General features: G+C 44.4%; 1 protein-coding gene across 4 annotated transcripts; it reads right to left on the bottom strand.

Moving 5' to 3' along the window:
- Nucleotides 1-666: 666 nt before the first annotated feature.
- On the bottom strand, nucleotides 667-14,326 carry LOC124299975 (uncharacterized). Of its 4 annotated transcripts, none has more exons than XM_046753512.1 (5): nucleotides 14,205-14,326; nucleotides 9,600-9,672; nucleotides 6,021-6,360; nucleotides 5,791-5,950; nucleotides 667-5,717 (listed from the first exon to the last, which is right to left on the bottom strand). In XM_046753512.1, the coding sequence occupies exons 2-5, from the start codon at nucleotides 9,621-9,623 to the stop codon at nucleotides 3,362-3,364; spliced, it is 2,880 nt and encodes a 959-aa protein (XP_046609468.1). In that variant the 5' UTR covers nucleotides 9,624-9,672; nucleotides 14,205-14,326; the 3' UTR covers nucleotides 667-3,361. The 4 variants fall into 4 exon arrangements, with proteins under 4 accessions (XP_046609468.1, XP_046609467.1, XP_046609469.1 ...); XM_046753511.1 differs by having other exon boundaries at nucleotides 13,914-14,308; XM_046753513.1 differs by having other exon boundaries at nucleotides 14,183-14,307.
- Nucleotides 14,327-15,143: the final 817 nt, after the last annotated feature.

Genomic DNA, 15,143 nt, shown 5'->3' with positions numbered 1-15,143 from the left:
CTTTTACCACGAAAAAACATGTCACGTTTTTTAGCCTCACTCGGAGCTGAAAAAAAAAACTCTGCATAGAATACAATGGTCCACGTTAAGATAGCCGACGTCGAGCCCAGCAGCCCGGATACACCGGGGATTAGGCGAGCTGGCTTATTTCTGCACGCTCAGTAAATCGATAAAAACGAACAAAGAGAACAGCTGGGGTTAATTGGAAACGTTCGAATCCATGAATCTATACGATTTACCCATTGCACAGAATTACAGCTGATTTATCGCAGCTTTGTTCATTCTTTGGTTATGGATTTGCGGTGTGTGAATGATTATAATTATATGCCACTACCTCCATTCTGCTATTGATTATTCCATTCCGTCTGTATCATATTCTTACGCCGTGCAGCGTTGTTATTGTGATGCGCACTTTTCTTATAACGTAATAAAAAATTGATCGGTTTATCTGACCCTCTTCCGATCACCTGCGATCTCGTTTATTTTATTGAGTCCGTCGAAGGTGGCTTACGAGCGGTTCTTCAACTGAAGCTTATATGTACAGTTCTCGCAACTTTCGGTGAAACTTTTACAGCGATCGAGTGTAATTTAAACTGATGCGACTAAAGAGTGCAAGCGTAATTGGAAGAAGATTACTCGGCAGTTCGAGATGGATTTACGTAAAAATAGTAGAAGCATCATTACATTTTATTTCAAAGAATTAGTGAAAATTTACAACGAGTGTTTTACAATTTATTAGAAATAAAACCGTACGTCTCGCAACGTAATTTCCCTCGTATTACTTTTTAAAAATCTGTCGAATTGTAGGGACGAATTTTTTCTTCACATTGAGTCAGTGTATATACAGAGTAGCACCTTACTAAAGTAACTAAATTTAAATGGCTAAAAATATATGTCGACAATAGACCGACTCTCTGTAAAAAGGGGCATAGTTTTTGCATATCTGGTTGGCTGGCAGTTGGTTATGTATAACTTTGTATATTGAGCAGGATTGTCGAAATAACGATTCGTTGAAATGCATTAACTGGCGAGAAACGTATGTGTACTAATTATAACGTGCAACGACCCTTTTACAAAGACATTCGAAATATTTTCATCCAAGTTACAAAATAGGTTTCTTTTTTTTTTTTGATTCTCGTTAGATTCGTATAACGTGTTACAATATTATATATTTGTATATTATTTTTTTGACACTTTTATCAATATTTGCATTTATCTGTTCAAACTACATGTATCAGTGGAATACATACATACAGAAAACATATACATGTATCTATTTGCAGTATGCGTACATTATCTACTGGTAGGTATAAAGTTTGAATACGATAGGTAGGTACGTACATGTGTCTTTATGTATACGAATGGTATAGAATTTATCGTAGTTTAACTAATCGTTAAGCGTAGACCCAGCACCACTTTTTACCTAATCCTATTATCACTAGCGATCGCAAGGGAATACGGTCAGTCAAGTTTCGAAAGTGGCCAAGCTTCGGTAAGTCGGGTTCATTTTACTCTCATCGTAATTGGAGACTTTCAAAATCTGTCTGACCTTCCTGTTAGGAAGCCAAGTCTGAGTTACGCATAAAATTATTGTCCCGTTAATCCTATTAGTTTAAAAACATTTCCAGCCAAACTCTACAGTCCCACTCGCACCCTCAAGAATTGTTTAAAATGAAAATTGAAAAGTAAGTAAAGAGAGACAGAGGTTAGAAAGATTAAACCGGGGGAAACGCGAGTAGCTAGTGTAAAGCCTGGCTTGTCGTTTGCGAGCGGTGCTACGAAAATCCCTTTCCTCGATAGAACGTATAAGGTAGATTAGTTGACGAGAGTCTCGCTCCAGCCGTGAACTTTGTAATTATAATGCTAATTTAAACGTATCGTTTTAATGACTTTCGCGGCAAGACTTGGTGAACCGCAGGACGGATTAATCCCCGTTAATAATGGGAGTTCGAAATCTCTCCAACTTAGCGAGGGCAATGTCTATATACCTACGAGAATAAAAAAAAGATTTGAATGTTAATGGTTATGTCGAGCCGCGATGCAGGAGCGCCAGGCTCGGCGAATGCCGAGAAAACGTACCGACGAGTTTTCAAGTCCGTTAGCAAGTCAGCTGATCTGTCGAGCTCGAGCGATTAACATAACAATGACGATCCTACGTGAGCGAGCATTAATTTACGCCTGGGAAGCTCAGAAGTTCGGTCTGGCAGTGTAGCTTTAAAGAAGACCCGTTGTCCTGACCCTGGCGACAGGTCTCGTACTTGGAAGGCGGTATTCGCATCCGAATAACCGGCGAGGTTCAACGGGAATTTCAGCAGGGTCTCTTACTGTGATCCGATATTCCAAGGGATGAAAGCGGAAGTACAAACGGAAGGGACCAACGGCCAAAAAACGAACGCGGACACAGCCGAGGGATTTTCAATTAAACTTTCAAACAGTTGAACGAAATTATAAGTTGCTAGCTACCCTCGTGCGTGTCTTATCTTTCTAGTGTAGTTGTGACTTGGCCGTTGCGAATCTCAAATCGTTTCTACGCTACTAGTAACAGTACGTCATTTTATGGATTCGTGGAACATTTGATAGAGATAGAACAAATTCAGCACACACGATAAACACGCCAAGTTCGTACGTTCTTCTTTAAGGAGTGCCGTTAGTCCCTGCATAAATATAACTACGTGCATACTGAACTTCATACCCCAAAATCCGTTAAAACTGGTCTGACCAATTCAATGATAGTTCATACACTGTACGACGAAGATAGTTACAACCGGTGACGGTGTAGATTTTGCATAATTAATTATTCTTCTTTTTTTATGGTTATATCCCTATCGAATTATGAAAAAATCGAATCAAAAGTAATACTTTCCAATTTAAAGTTGAGACAAAATATCTATCATAACAAACACAAGCCTCTCGATTTGCGAAATGGAATAAAATTATATTTTATTCGCGAATTGTAAGTAGATGTATTCAAAGATGAAGCCTAATATATGAAAATTGGTCTGTTCAGAAAGCGATATAATTCCAATCGTTTTATAAACTGGAATACTATGATTTTTAAGATTAATCCGATCCCTTAGAATTTCTGATGCAACAAGGTGAAATTGGTTATGCCGAAAAAACAGTATCACAATTATTTCACCGGATTTAGGGTTTTGCCGATAATACACGTATATTTAGAATTGAATCGTTACTTCCGCCAAGTGCGTTTTTTCGATATTGTTAAAAGAAAATCGCGCACCTACGTGAATTTTTCGGAGAAGTCCCTTCGATTATCTATTTTGATTTTGGACTATGAGACGACGCTGCGTCATCATTAGGTATTTGTATCACTTCCTCCCTAATTTCGTAATCATAAAGATCCTCAGATCTGCATTTCCGGTTCCGAGTCGTCATGGAACCAACTGGAACTTCCTTGTTGCTGGGTTTCTCGAACGGTCTCAGAGTACCTGGCCTCCCTGAAGACCATTCCCTGCGTCCCCGGTGCTCCGCTGGCAGTGATCGCGCCCTGTTGAGCGTTGCTGAAGACGGAAGAGGTCACCTGCTGGTGGTGCTGCTGATAGGGCATCCGCCTCACGGGTCGCGGTGTCGTTTCCGTCGAACTGACACCGTCCTCGCCGCCCCAAGTTCCTCTGGGAACCCCCCAGTGTTCTGTGAACTCAGAACCGGACCTGGCAAGACTCGGCTGGCTCAACGACCTGACGAGAGACTCGCCTTCGTAAGAGCTTAGACTGGTCAGATCATCGCGATCCGCTCTGGCGAAGTCCCTGACTGTCATCTCCGACATGGATCTGAGATCGGCTTCGCTGCCTCCCCGAGTTGTCGAGCTCAAGCGTCTGTAGCGACCAGGAGGAAGAGGAGCGCCTCCTCCTTGCCGCTGGTCCTGGGTCAGCGTCCTGACGGAGCTGCCGCCGTCACTCTCGTACTCGTAGAGCGTCGGTAGGGACGACCTTCGAGATCTGGTGTCCCACTCGGAACCCTTTCCGCGCTTGTAACGCTGCCCACTTTTTCCGGGCGGAGCCGAAGACGGAGGGCTGAGGATCCTGATTATCACGTCCCACTTCTCCGATGAGAATAGATTCGTGTATCGCACGTCCTTTCTGATCAGCTCGTAATCCTCCTTCACCACAGCCTCGGTAAGAAGAGTGCGGAGGGTGCTTTCCGTGGTGATTATCTCTCGCCACTTGACGCGTTCCTCTTCCGTCAATTCCGCCGCGTGTTGCGGTTCCAGTACACGTATCAGGACGCTCCAATTTGGAACCGGATCTTCGTCCATCATTCTGGACGGCATCTCCACCCTGGGTGTGTACGTCGGCTCTATGTTCGTATCGACCATATCGAGCAGCTCGGGTTCCGGTTCGTGAGGCGTTGGTTCGTTTGTGATGGTAAGATTAGACGCTGAGCTTATGTCAGAGAAGTTCTCCCACTCGGGAGGGGGTGGTGGAAGCTCCTCCGTCGGATAGTTTCGAATGGTCACGTCCCACTTCGGGTCCGGAAGGACTTGTGGCCTGGCATGGTACTCGGTCACTTGCCGTCTGTGACGTTCAATGTCCTCTATGGTCCGCTTCTCCGTTACAGTTCTCAGGAAGACGTCGTCGACCTCGTGCGTCGTAATTTCCGGGCGCCTCTGAGCTACCACAGGCTCGACGAGAGGCTCAACTCGTTCGGCGGGTAGTTCGTGGTGCAAAACAGTCGTGTGCGTGCTCGGCCCAATGGATGGCGGAGGCGGTGGCGTCGGTGCAAGAATGCTGGCGACCTTGTATCTAGCGTGAGTATTATCGGTAACTTCGGTGAGGGAGTGAGTATCCGTCAACTCCGTATTCAGCGAGGTCAATGACCTCGGACGATGAATAGCCATCGGTGGTTCCATCGCCTCTCTCTCGGCCTGCTTCCTTAGAATCCTCGAGTACACAGGCGGTGTTTGCTGTCTGGATATGGTGGCGTTCGGGGGATAGTGCAATTCGGGAACGTACGAGAACGAGGTCATCTGAGGTGCAGGTGGGACGGGACTCTCCATCGATCTGGCGGACTCCTCTCTTTCCAAAATTGTCGTCAAGTTTCTTTCGAGGGCAATGCTTGCGTCGGACTCGGACGGCAACGGACTAGGTGGCGGAGGTGGCGCTCTCTTCACTCTCATTTGCACGTCGAATTTGGGTTCTATTGGAAGAGCAACGGGGTGTCGAGGAACTGCGATTCTGGATGCATTGGCGGCCGTCATTGCCGAGGTCTCCGCGTCCGCCACCGATTCCGAATAGAGCGAACTCGGTGTGCGAATCTCGGCCTGCTGCTGGTGCATGAAAGCTTTGTTATCGTAGGATCCAGCGGAGGAAACCGGTAAGGAGCGTTCTTCGTCAACTTCCGAATGGCTCTCACTCGGATAGTCGCTGGGAAGGGTGTCTGAATGGTCGATGACGAGATTGGTCTCGCTTCCGGAGGATGACGGAGCTGCGTGAAGGAGCGCGTGAGCCCTGGGTATCTTGAGACCCTCAATCATGGACAAATTGCTGAGGGATGATGTCGACATTTTTGTTATTTCAGAACCGGATCCGGTGCTGAACGGATGCCGGTGAATAACGCGAACGTTTCTTCGCTTCAGGCACATGTACGAACAGCCCAAGCCAATAAGTAGAAGCGTGAGGAACAGGATTGCGCAGATAATCAGAAGGATTTGGAATCCCTGGAGTGGTGCTGGCAGGACAGGAACTACGGCTGGTTCATCGCTGTAATTATACCGATAATGGTTATTGACAATTCCCATCCCAGCCGATACTTTTTAATACAATATTCACTCACGTTCTTATACGCTGCGTTATCGGTGGTACTATTACCACTGGAGGAGGATATCTGCAAACAATGGTGATAACCTCGTCACCTTCCATTTCGAGACCAGGATGGAATCGCACCACGATGTTATTAGTGAAAACACGCTGGGGATCCTGGACCGTGCCACAGCCTATGTTGAAAAAATGTCGATTATTATGTTCTTGAGCTCAAAGATGCCTCAAGTGAGTAGCAATACGCACCTTTAAGTGGCAATTCTAATTTTGTAAAATTAGCGCCGTTTCCTCTAGCCATACAGGCACTGTTGCGATCAAAGTCAGCGTAAGCTACACCGTAAAATGCTTCATTGAATTTTAGCTCGACTTCCATGCTGCCTTGAGCACAGTTCAGATGAGCTTTAGTACGATTTAGGGATATGTCTGAAGAAATATCATCCAATTTTGTGACTTTGCCGTCCAGAACGGTACTAGGCGGGAGTCCTGGCTGGTACTCGATGCTGTTTGCCTGGGAAGCATAGTTGCTCTGAGCCAACACCTGCGTGAATAACGCCCCGAACACGGGGATCAGCAGGTACAGCGTCATCTGAAAATGATAAAAAATAAAATAAACTTTAATTGTAAATTTTTTACTAAAGCTCAAAACATATGCGACAAAAATCCCCAATTGGATGATATCAAATGTTTCTTAAGCGTAATCGTAATTATTGATTTTCAAGTCCAATTTGATGGTTTTCGGTTTGATTGACAAAGTTATGCCTAGATGCAAGATCCCAGCACAGTGTACCATAGACATGGAGAACTATATGTAATTTGCAACCGGCTACGAGTAGATAGTAATACGATCGTTACGTTACGCGCCAACGGCACAAATAAGATTTTCCCAGTTAGAGTCCAGCGAAAGTTGTTCCGGTGGGAAAATACTGATATTCTAACTAGCGCACGCTAAGGCCAGTTTCGCATAATTTGCAAAGATCGTGATTCCAACGTGTCAACCAATCTTAATCAATTCATGAAACGAATTGCGCCAAGCAAGGCCCAAAATGGATCACTGCCTTTAGACTTCACAATCACTTTCACCAGCAGTGATTGAGAATATACGATCACTCCACGTACGCGGCTATAAGCTGCCCAAGGACAATGCGCGTTGGACAGTCTGCAAGGAGCCTGCATTCCAATGTACTGGTTGAACTCGCTTCGCGTTCGGACGAATGGAAAACGAAAAAGAAGCGAGAACTTTCAGCGTTTCAAAGTGCTGAAAAGTTTGACGTGAAATTGAGCCAATCCAGTAGTGCCGAAATTGTGTAAAAAAACAAAAATCAATAGTACGACCTGGTTAGCAAGAGACGGTGCGTTTTTTGCCGAATAATATGTTACTATACGTAAAGCTTTATGTAAGTGGTTACATCTGAAAATGAAATTGGTTTTGTAGAAATTACCAATTTCCTAAAATCTCAAAGTTCACAATTTAACCACCACTGATGTACTCAGAATCGCATACTGATGTAAAATGTGATGCTATATTATTAGTGTGACTAAAATTAAACGTCCTTGTTCTCAAGGTTACTTGTGGGCGACTACTTTCCACCCCGCAGAACGAACTCAATCCCTTTGATTAAAATGTATTGAACAGAGTTAGTCTAACCTTATCGTAACAATTACGACAGCAGTGAAAAGATCTGTAGAATCGACAAACTTGTAAATTATGTCAGGCTGTAAATAATAAAAATTTCATGAGAACTTTTCATTATCTTTTTGTAATGCGCATAGCAAAAATTTTCATAAATACACGTGTAAATCGATCTTCGCAAACCGCGCAGCTCACTACGAAGACAATCGATTTTAATACCTCTTTTAACTAGGTGAAACTAAACTATTCTCGATTGTTTAGATCAAAATTTGAAAGGATATCCTTGACTTTGTTGAAGTTCACTCTTTCGGAGAAAATCCATGGCATCCTCTCCAAGGAATCCCGTCCCCATTTTCTTTTGTTCGCCCATTCTTCGAACCATGCTTAACTACACCCACGGCTACAATCACCTTGACGATCTTTCGTCAAGCGTAAAGTGTCCCTATACCGCGTATCAGATTCTACCTCACTCTCTCGCTATTTTTCTCTCTTCTGCCACTGTTTTTAGCACTTGCACTACCTATTCGATATCTTTGAGCACTTTGAACAAAAAGACGGCGGAGACTCGTCCGTCGTCTGTAAGGATTGATATTTCCCACGAAGGTAGGATTCACCATCGTGAATTCCTACGACGTTCATCGAGCCAGTGGCCCTTTTTTGTGCAGTTATTTTGTCCGTCGGGAGCAAAGTCCAGCGAGGGGTCTCCGTCGGGATTCACTGTCATCGGTAAGTAACGTCATTCACGTTAAACGGGGGATCGCCAATTCGCCAGCAGAATCCGAGCTACGGGTCGCAAAAATTCTACGGTATTTTTGCGTGAACAGTCTCCGACCTTGGACAATCCGGTTATGGAGGAAAGATACGATCTGAGCAAGTTCCACGAACATATTTTTTCCCTAGTTGAATGTATCTCTGCGTAAAACACATGATACGAAAGCAGCATGTCCCGGCGGGTAAGTTTTGATTAAATTAAATAGGAAAATTCAGCACGATTGGTGGAGGTAGAACTGTATTTCAAATGACCTCCAAACTGGTAAGTGATAATTTAACTCTTCGTTCATCGAGTCTGAATCGTTCGATAGCATGTTTTTTTTTTCTTTTTTTTAAGTTTAAATCACTAACGGGATACGGTCGCTTAATCAAGCATTCGCGGTGAAGCTTAGACCTCGCGCAGCCTCTCACTGATCTGTAAATGCGTGCGTATAATATACGTATATACTGTGAATGGCTGTAACTGTTTGCAGCGTATTGGTATGTGTAGGTGCAGGAACTGGACGATGATGTCAGACTCGATGAAAAACGTGTGGGCAGAGATCGGAGCTTAAGTGTCCAGATTGAAAACATACGGATGATTCGTGACTTACAATTAATGACGACTGCGAGATTACCGGGATAATAATTTGCAAAGGCGCACCACGCCGTGAAATGTACAACGGTAATTCGATTTTCAATTTAACATAATGGTGGATCCACATCGGGAGATGTCGTTAGTACTTTTTGCCGAGTCCCAAGACGCGTAACCACTGGGTTAGGCAAATGTGAGCTGGAGTACGTGATCGAATACGGAATGGCGCCAAGTGTGTACAGAGCTTAGATTCCTGCAGTATTGACGTACGCGAAACGCGAAACGTGAAACTTAACTGCAGAATCCAGTCAGTCAGTCAGTGAAGTATGTAGAGCAAGGCTGCAAAGCGTTGTGTAAGAAACGGTCGTCTCCTCGACGACTTTCGAGTGTGTCTGCCAACTTTGAAACAATGCATTCATGTCGGCGTACATCCCTCGAGATTTCCTTTTGCTTCGGGGAACCTTTCGGTGGTGTTCAGTTCCTCGAAGGATATTAACATCGCTCACTCAGGGAGATTGCGTAGGTACAAAGAGGAGTCGAGTTCACGGGGGGGGATTAATCCTAACTCCATTCGTCTTTACCGTATAGATGTTTGAAAGTTTGACGAGCGCTCAGAGAACGTTCGGATGAAAATTTCGTCCATTTTTAACAATGGGATTTTCGCTCGCCTCTTCTTCACGGTACATGCTCCGGTGCACCAGACACCGTTACACTAACCATTCTAGCTAGTTTCGTCGGCAAGATGATGTATCAACATTATCAACAATGCAATGCATTTGCATTTTATTTGTGATCATAATATTTTTTAGTATCGAATATCATACTCGTGACAAATATGCTGTTTTATTACCTTGGTCACGTAACGATGACCCATCTTGTTCCAGGTAAATTAATGTCTCATCGCCGTCCCATGGCTGGAAGTTCTGCAAAAGAATTTTTAATCGTGAAAACATTATGAATTTTATCAAACTTGTACACGCATAAAAATTCCATATGGAGTGTAACTGTTTTATTATGGATATTTATTTTTACCACCTATACTTTACACATTGTTGTCCGAACATAATGAACAAAATCTATACGCTGTATTCAAAATTCTATAAAGGGTTTTGTATTCATTAAAAAAAGCTTCTGGCAATGCACTTCGTAATCGTAACAAGAATCAATTGGATTGTGTTGAAAAGAAAAATTATCGTGTTCTTGTCTAATTGTAAACTTAAAATTATTTTCGTGAAGAATGATGATGGAATTTTTAGTATACGCATCAATACTTCGAAATTCAAATTTTTAGTGATCGCACATCTAATTAACTGCACTTGGTTGGATAGCATGTTTATTCATGTCTTTCATTTTCGGTACATGTTCAAAAGTACTACGAAAAACAATGACATCAAATGGGTAAACCCGAAAACTAAATCAATTACAACTCATAGGTATGCGTTCTTGGAGTTTGACTAGTAATAATTTGCAACTGCTGTCAGAATATTCTTCCAATTAGGTTTCTCATTTGCAAAAAGAGTCATAAACCGCGTAATCCGAGTAACGAATCACTTATTGGTTACTGAAAAAGTAATCAACGTTATTAAAATTTGAAAACAGGGTGCTTATTCAGCACTCCCAGGTTCTGTACTCCGTTTACATCATTAGTAAATAAATCATGATCAAATGTGCACGATGGCGGGTTGCTGTTGTGCCGAGAACTGTGATAAATACGCCGCCGAGAGGAGCTTGAACGGTGCTACAAGGCGCAGAACGTGTTGCTGTCACGATACATTTACTGTCTTTCGACTGCCCCGTTGTCCGAATAAATAAAGGTCTGGCAAGTTGACTCGCGAATGCTTTTGTACAAGAACGCACCTAGGTTTCAAGTATTACGTAAGTTAACTGGTCGGCCAGCGATTAGGACGACTACAGGAAGACCCGACGAACAGAGCTTACAGGCCTGTTAAAGACGGAACCAATGAGCTAGACAAGCCATCGCGCGGCGATACGAAGACGACCTTCGACATTTCCGGCTCTAAAAACATGCAGCACGTAACGCGTCGCACAGCAGAGTAGATGCGACATCGACGCAGATAGGAAGTTTTATTACTAACGACGAGAAAGAATGAGGGGGAGGAAGAGGAGAAGAAGAAGAATAAGAAGAAGTCCCATGCATGACTCGTTATGAATTGTCAACAAGGATCGTTGTTGGAAAATCGTGTAACACGTATGTCTTCTTTGTTCCCGTCTCGTATATGCTTCCATCCGTTCATTATTCAGGTACCGAGCCATACACCTCGCTCCTCACGCACTCGAGCAAAGACCGCTGACCCCTTCTACAACTCGTCCCGAAAAGAAAACGCTCTCTTTAGCCGAATTTCAGACGTATCCATGGCATCCGAATTCACCTTTTAATTTTCACCCATTCGCGATTATCCCATTGAAATTCACGACTCATCCACCGGCCTTGTTTACACAAGAATAATGGATATTCCAATTCGAATAATTTTACGAGGAATACGTGACGGCTGTTGGCGCTGCGAGCTGAATCGTTCTTGACATGCCTGGGCTAAAGCATCGCCCCTCTTCTCTCTCTTTCCACTTTACTGACGTCGTGAGTTTAAAATTCGGGCGGAGAACGGATGCTATTGAAAAATTAATGAGAAGTCTAAGGCTCGGCGTGACTCAACACTCATTGTTGCCCTTGTGACAACTGCCTGGTCGCACCTCTCGATTTCCGCGAAACAAACACCAAATTCCAATGCTCTTTTCCCGCAAGGTTTCGGTTCCCGTTCTGCCCGTCTCCAGCCCCGCCATATCAGTGCACTGGGACATCCCGTAGTTTCGAATGAAGCTTTCTCAAGACGGTGAGGTTCGCTATGCAGTTGTTCTTCCGCACTCGAGTGTAACCTGGCACAAGAGCCAGGGCGATCGGTACCGTTGGTTCGTCCTAGAGCGCGCGGATTGCGACAGCACTGATTGTGAGGTTGACGGAGGCGGGAATGCAAAGAAAATTCGCGGCTGTTTTTGGCCCGAGGATTTCTCTCCGGTACCTGCGGCTCCGCGAAGTGAATTTTTCCTTGCATTCGTTTCGGTTGGTATCAATCACCCGGATTGTCTTGACCGTCGACACTGTCACGACGCGACGCGACGTCGGAAGCTTGGATAATTCGATCCCAGCAACCCAACTGCCGAATGGCAACTGAGAAGTGAGATGACGAGAAAATTGATATTTCGTGGAACTAAATGAAATTTTTCAGCTTGTCGATTCTCCGATCGAGCTCTGCGGAGGAAACTTGACGTAGCATTCGCTTCTGTTAAATAATTCCGCTTTAGCTGCCTTCAGGCACGATTAGGGTTTCCATTAGTTCTATGCACTGACAAATTATTTCTACTTTTCCTCCAAACTAATCAACCAATGGGTTAATCGATGCGAACGGAACAAGTCTTATACATTTTACGCCACGGAATCTCTAATCATTAGCGGTCCGATCGTTCGAAAGAAGGCCGCAGAGTTGCTGGCGCAGACTGCGAATGATATGCCTTTATGAATGTTACAGCTAGAACCGTTCAGGTTCCACAGCGGTAAGTACAACCTGTTTGGAGTTTAACGAAACTTTCATCAGTTTTAATTGACGCATAGTAAAGCTAGGAAAAGTATCACACACTCTTTTTCAACTACCTCCATTTTGCACCTGGTAAAGTGTTACGTTCTGTGAAGTGACACCAGTACCCAATGTTGAATTCAGTATAACCTCTAGTTTAACGTCTATTCGACCAGAGTAGTACGATTAAGATTGTGAGGTTGCTGATATTTCTTCCCCACAAAACCGTATCCACTTTTTTCCAGTTTGTGCAAATGACCTTGGAAATGTTAAATCCGACCGTATAATCTTGGTTCATGATCTTCAAGCTGTTTGCTGCATCGCTTGTCTCTGTACGATCTCGCTCCGTAAAGTGACTGTTATTTTTCTCCAGCTCGACAACCCGCGTGTAGGAATCTATGTTGTTATAATCATAATAGGCGTTATAACTTATGTGCATACTATAGGATGTCCAGGAACGTACAGTATGTTGTTGTACGCGTGTGCCCACACAAACGTGGTACATACCGCCGACCGCCGCTCCAACTTTTTCGTTTCAGGCGTCAAATAAGACCGGCCGAGTCGATATTGTTGCGCAAAGGCTAACTTTCACTGCTTCGTGTCCTGTGCCACGCCATATACTCGTAGATACGAACGGTTTACCCAACACACCGACAGCCAGGCACGCAGCCTCCGTGTATTTCCAGTCAGCGCATATTACGCTTTGCACACATGCGTGAGCTGACCACACTTACGTGTCAAGAGACTGGGATGGCGTGTGGCGAACGGACGAGGACCGGACCCGCGGAGAGGCGAAGACTCTACCAATGACGTCATTTCGGGCGAGAACCAACATGGCGGTCGCGTCATTCGGAGAATTATTCCGGGGACGTCGAAACCATCTGGAAATACGGTTCCTCGTTACGAGTAAGGAGCACGCGATATTTGGAGTACCACAAGCTCTTTCGCGTAAACCAAGGCTTCCCGAGGCTCTTATCATGCGTTCAACCATCACCGTTGTTGGTCTTTTCGATCTAGGTATGTACCTGTGTGCGTTTTCGGCCATGATCGGTCTATAAATAGAAAAATCATCCTTTCACACCGTGCGAATGGATCGAGCAAACTTGTAAACTGGCAGGAGCGTGGATGGCTAGCATCTTGCGTTGCACGTGTATGTAACTGACGTAGAAACGATGTACAACGCGAATGCGAGCGCGGCGGTAACAACGACGAAACATTATCGTGACGCAACCTGGTCGAGAGATAATAAAAATAACAAAAGCACACAGGCCTCACTTGAAATAATCGTAATAAAAGGTGGCTACAACTTCGTGAATGTCGATTGTGGCGTGCGGAGCAGCGCGAGAGAGATCGGAAAAATTGGAAACCTTGGAAGCTTCGGTCACGGTACAGAATCACGACGTATTTATGCATACTGTATACACGGAGGTGACGTACGCCGTCTGTTTATTCGGCCTTCACTCCGGGTATCGGATGGGAGAGTTTGATGTCGCACTCCTAACGGCCATCTCGCGTTCGCACAATGTATACGCAAAGCAACGGCTGACTCGGTGCAGCATCCGGAGAAATAGTCTTACCCAAGCGTCTCGGTCTCCTCGAGGGTCTCTGGCACTGACTGCACTATTCCGCACACATTGATCACTCGGTAAAGACCCTTTACTCGTTACAGCGTGTTTGCGTTTAGTTGGCAAAGAATATTCTAGGTGTTAGGCGTTGCGCGTAGTTCGGACGACTGCGGAATCGGATGAATCGGTTGACTTGGTTCTTGGAACGGATGATTGTTACTGGGTTATTTAACCAAGGTTACATGCGTATCAGGCGGTGAATCGGTTAGGGCGAAACTGACCAAATTACGTAGAAACACACACCGTTTTTGTTCGTTTGTGAAAAGTATAAAAAAAAGTATCGAATCGGCAAAGCAGCCTCGCTACTCTAGCTTGGCTCACTGGGAGGCGAGGCTGACGGCAACTGCAGGCTGCCGATCCAAACTTCCCCGCGTTTCCCTCACCGCCGTCGTGATGGACTCCCCACCTTCCTCTGGAGTGGCCAGTGTCTCCGTCCTTTGCGGTTCGGTTTCTTTTCCACTACCTCCTTCTCTCTTTGCTCTCACCTGAACAACAATCGCATTTTCTCTCTTGGAATATATTTAACGGCGTAGTCGCCTTGTGGTATTGTACATCATGTACAGCATGCACTTAAGGCCCGTGCCCGCTTTCCGCGGTCTCTTTTTTTTTTCTTTCAATAAACACAGCACAGATCATCTTCCCCGGTAGATTCTTCTCACTCTCCTTTTTGCAACGTTTCTTATCACTTTCTTTACCCCACACTTTCCATCTACTTTACCACCGTTTTCGATCTACCTTTCAATCAACCAAGATCATTCCAATTTCACCATCCGATTTTTCCGCCGATTCACAACAGATGCAACGCTTCTGCAGACTTATAATTACACAGCGATTAGTACCTTAAGCGGAACAAGATGATTCGACGAAACTTTTTGTCTAGAAACTTGATTGATATTTGTGTAAGTAGATGTTTCTACACAATGGTCAATGATTTCTCATCTTTAGCAAGATACTGCGTTTATGTAATTAACCATTATGCATAATATCGCATGCTAAATGGTGAAAATTACTAAAGAGCACGAAAGAACAGCGATGAACAGGTTTTATTGATAAATACAGCTGTTATACGTACACTCGCTGCTTGTTAATTTCATTTGTAAAAATTTCTTCTAATAATCACTGTAATTATACCGTATGAAAATCACCTCCTTGTGCACTTATACTGCGTATGAATTCTTTCAG

This window comes from Neodiprion virginianus, chromosome 3, assembly GCF_021901495.1.
Source record: "Neodiprion virginianus isolate iyNeoVirg1 chromosome 3, iyNeoVirg1.1, whole genome shotgun sequence".
NCBI classification, from domain to species: Eukaryota; Metazoa; Arthropoda; class Insecta; order Hymenoptera; family Diprionidae; genus Neodiprion; species Neodiprion virginianus.
Note: the sequence above shows the minus strand (reverse complement) of the source record. Positions and strands in the feature narration are given on the sequence as shown.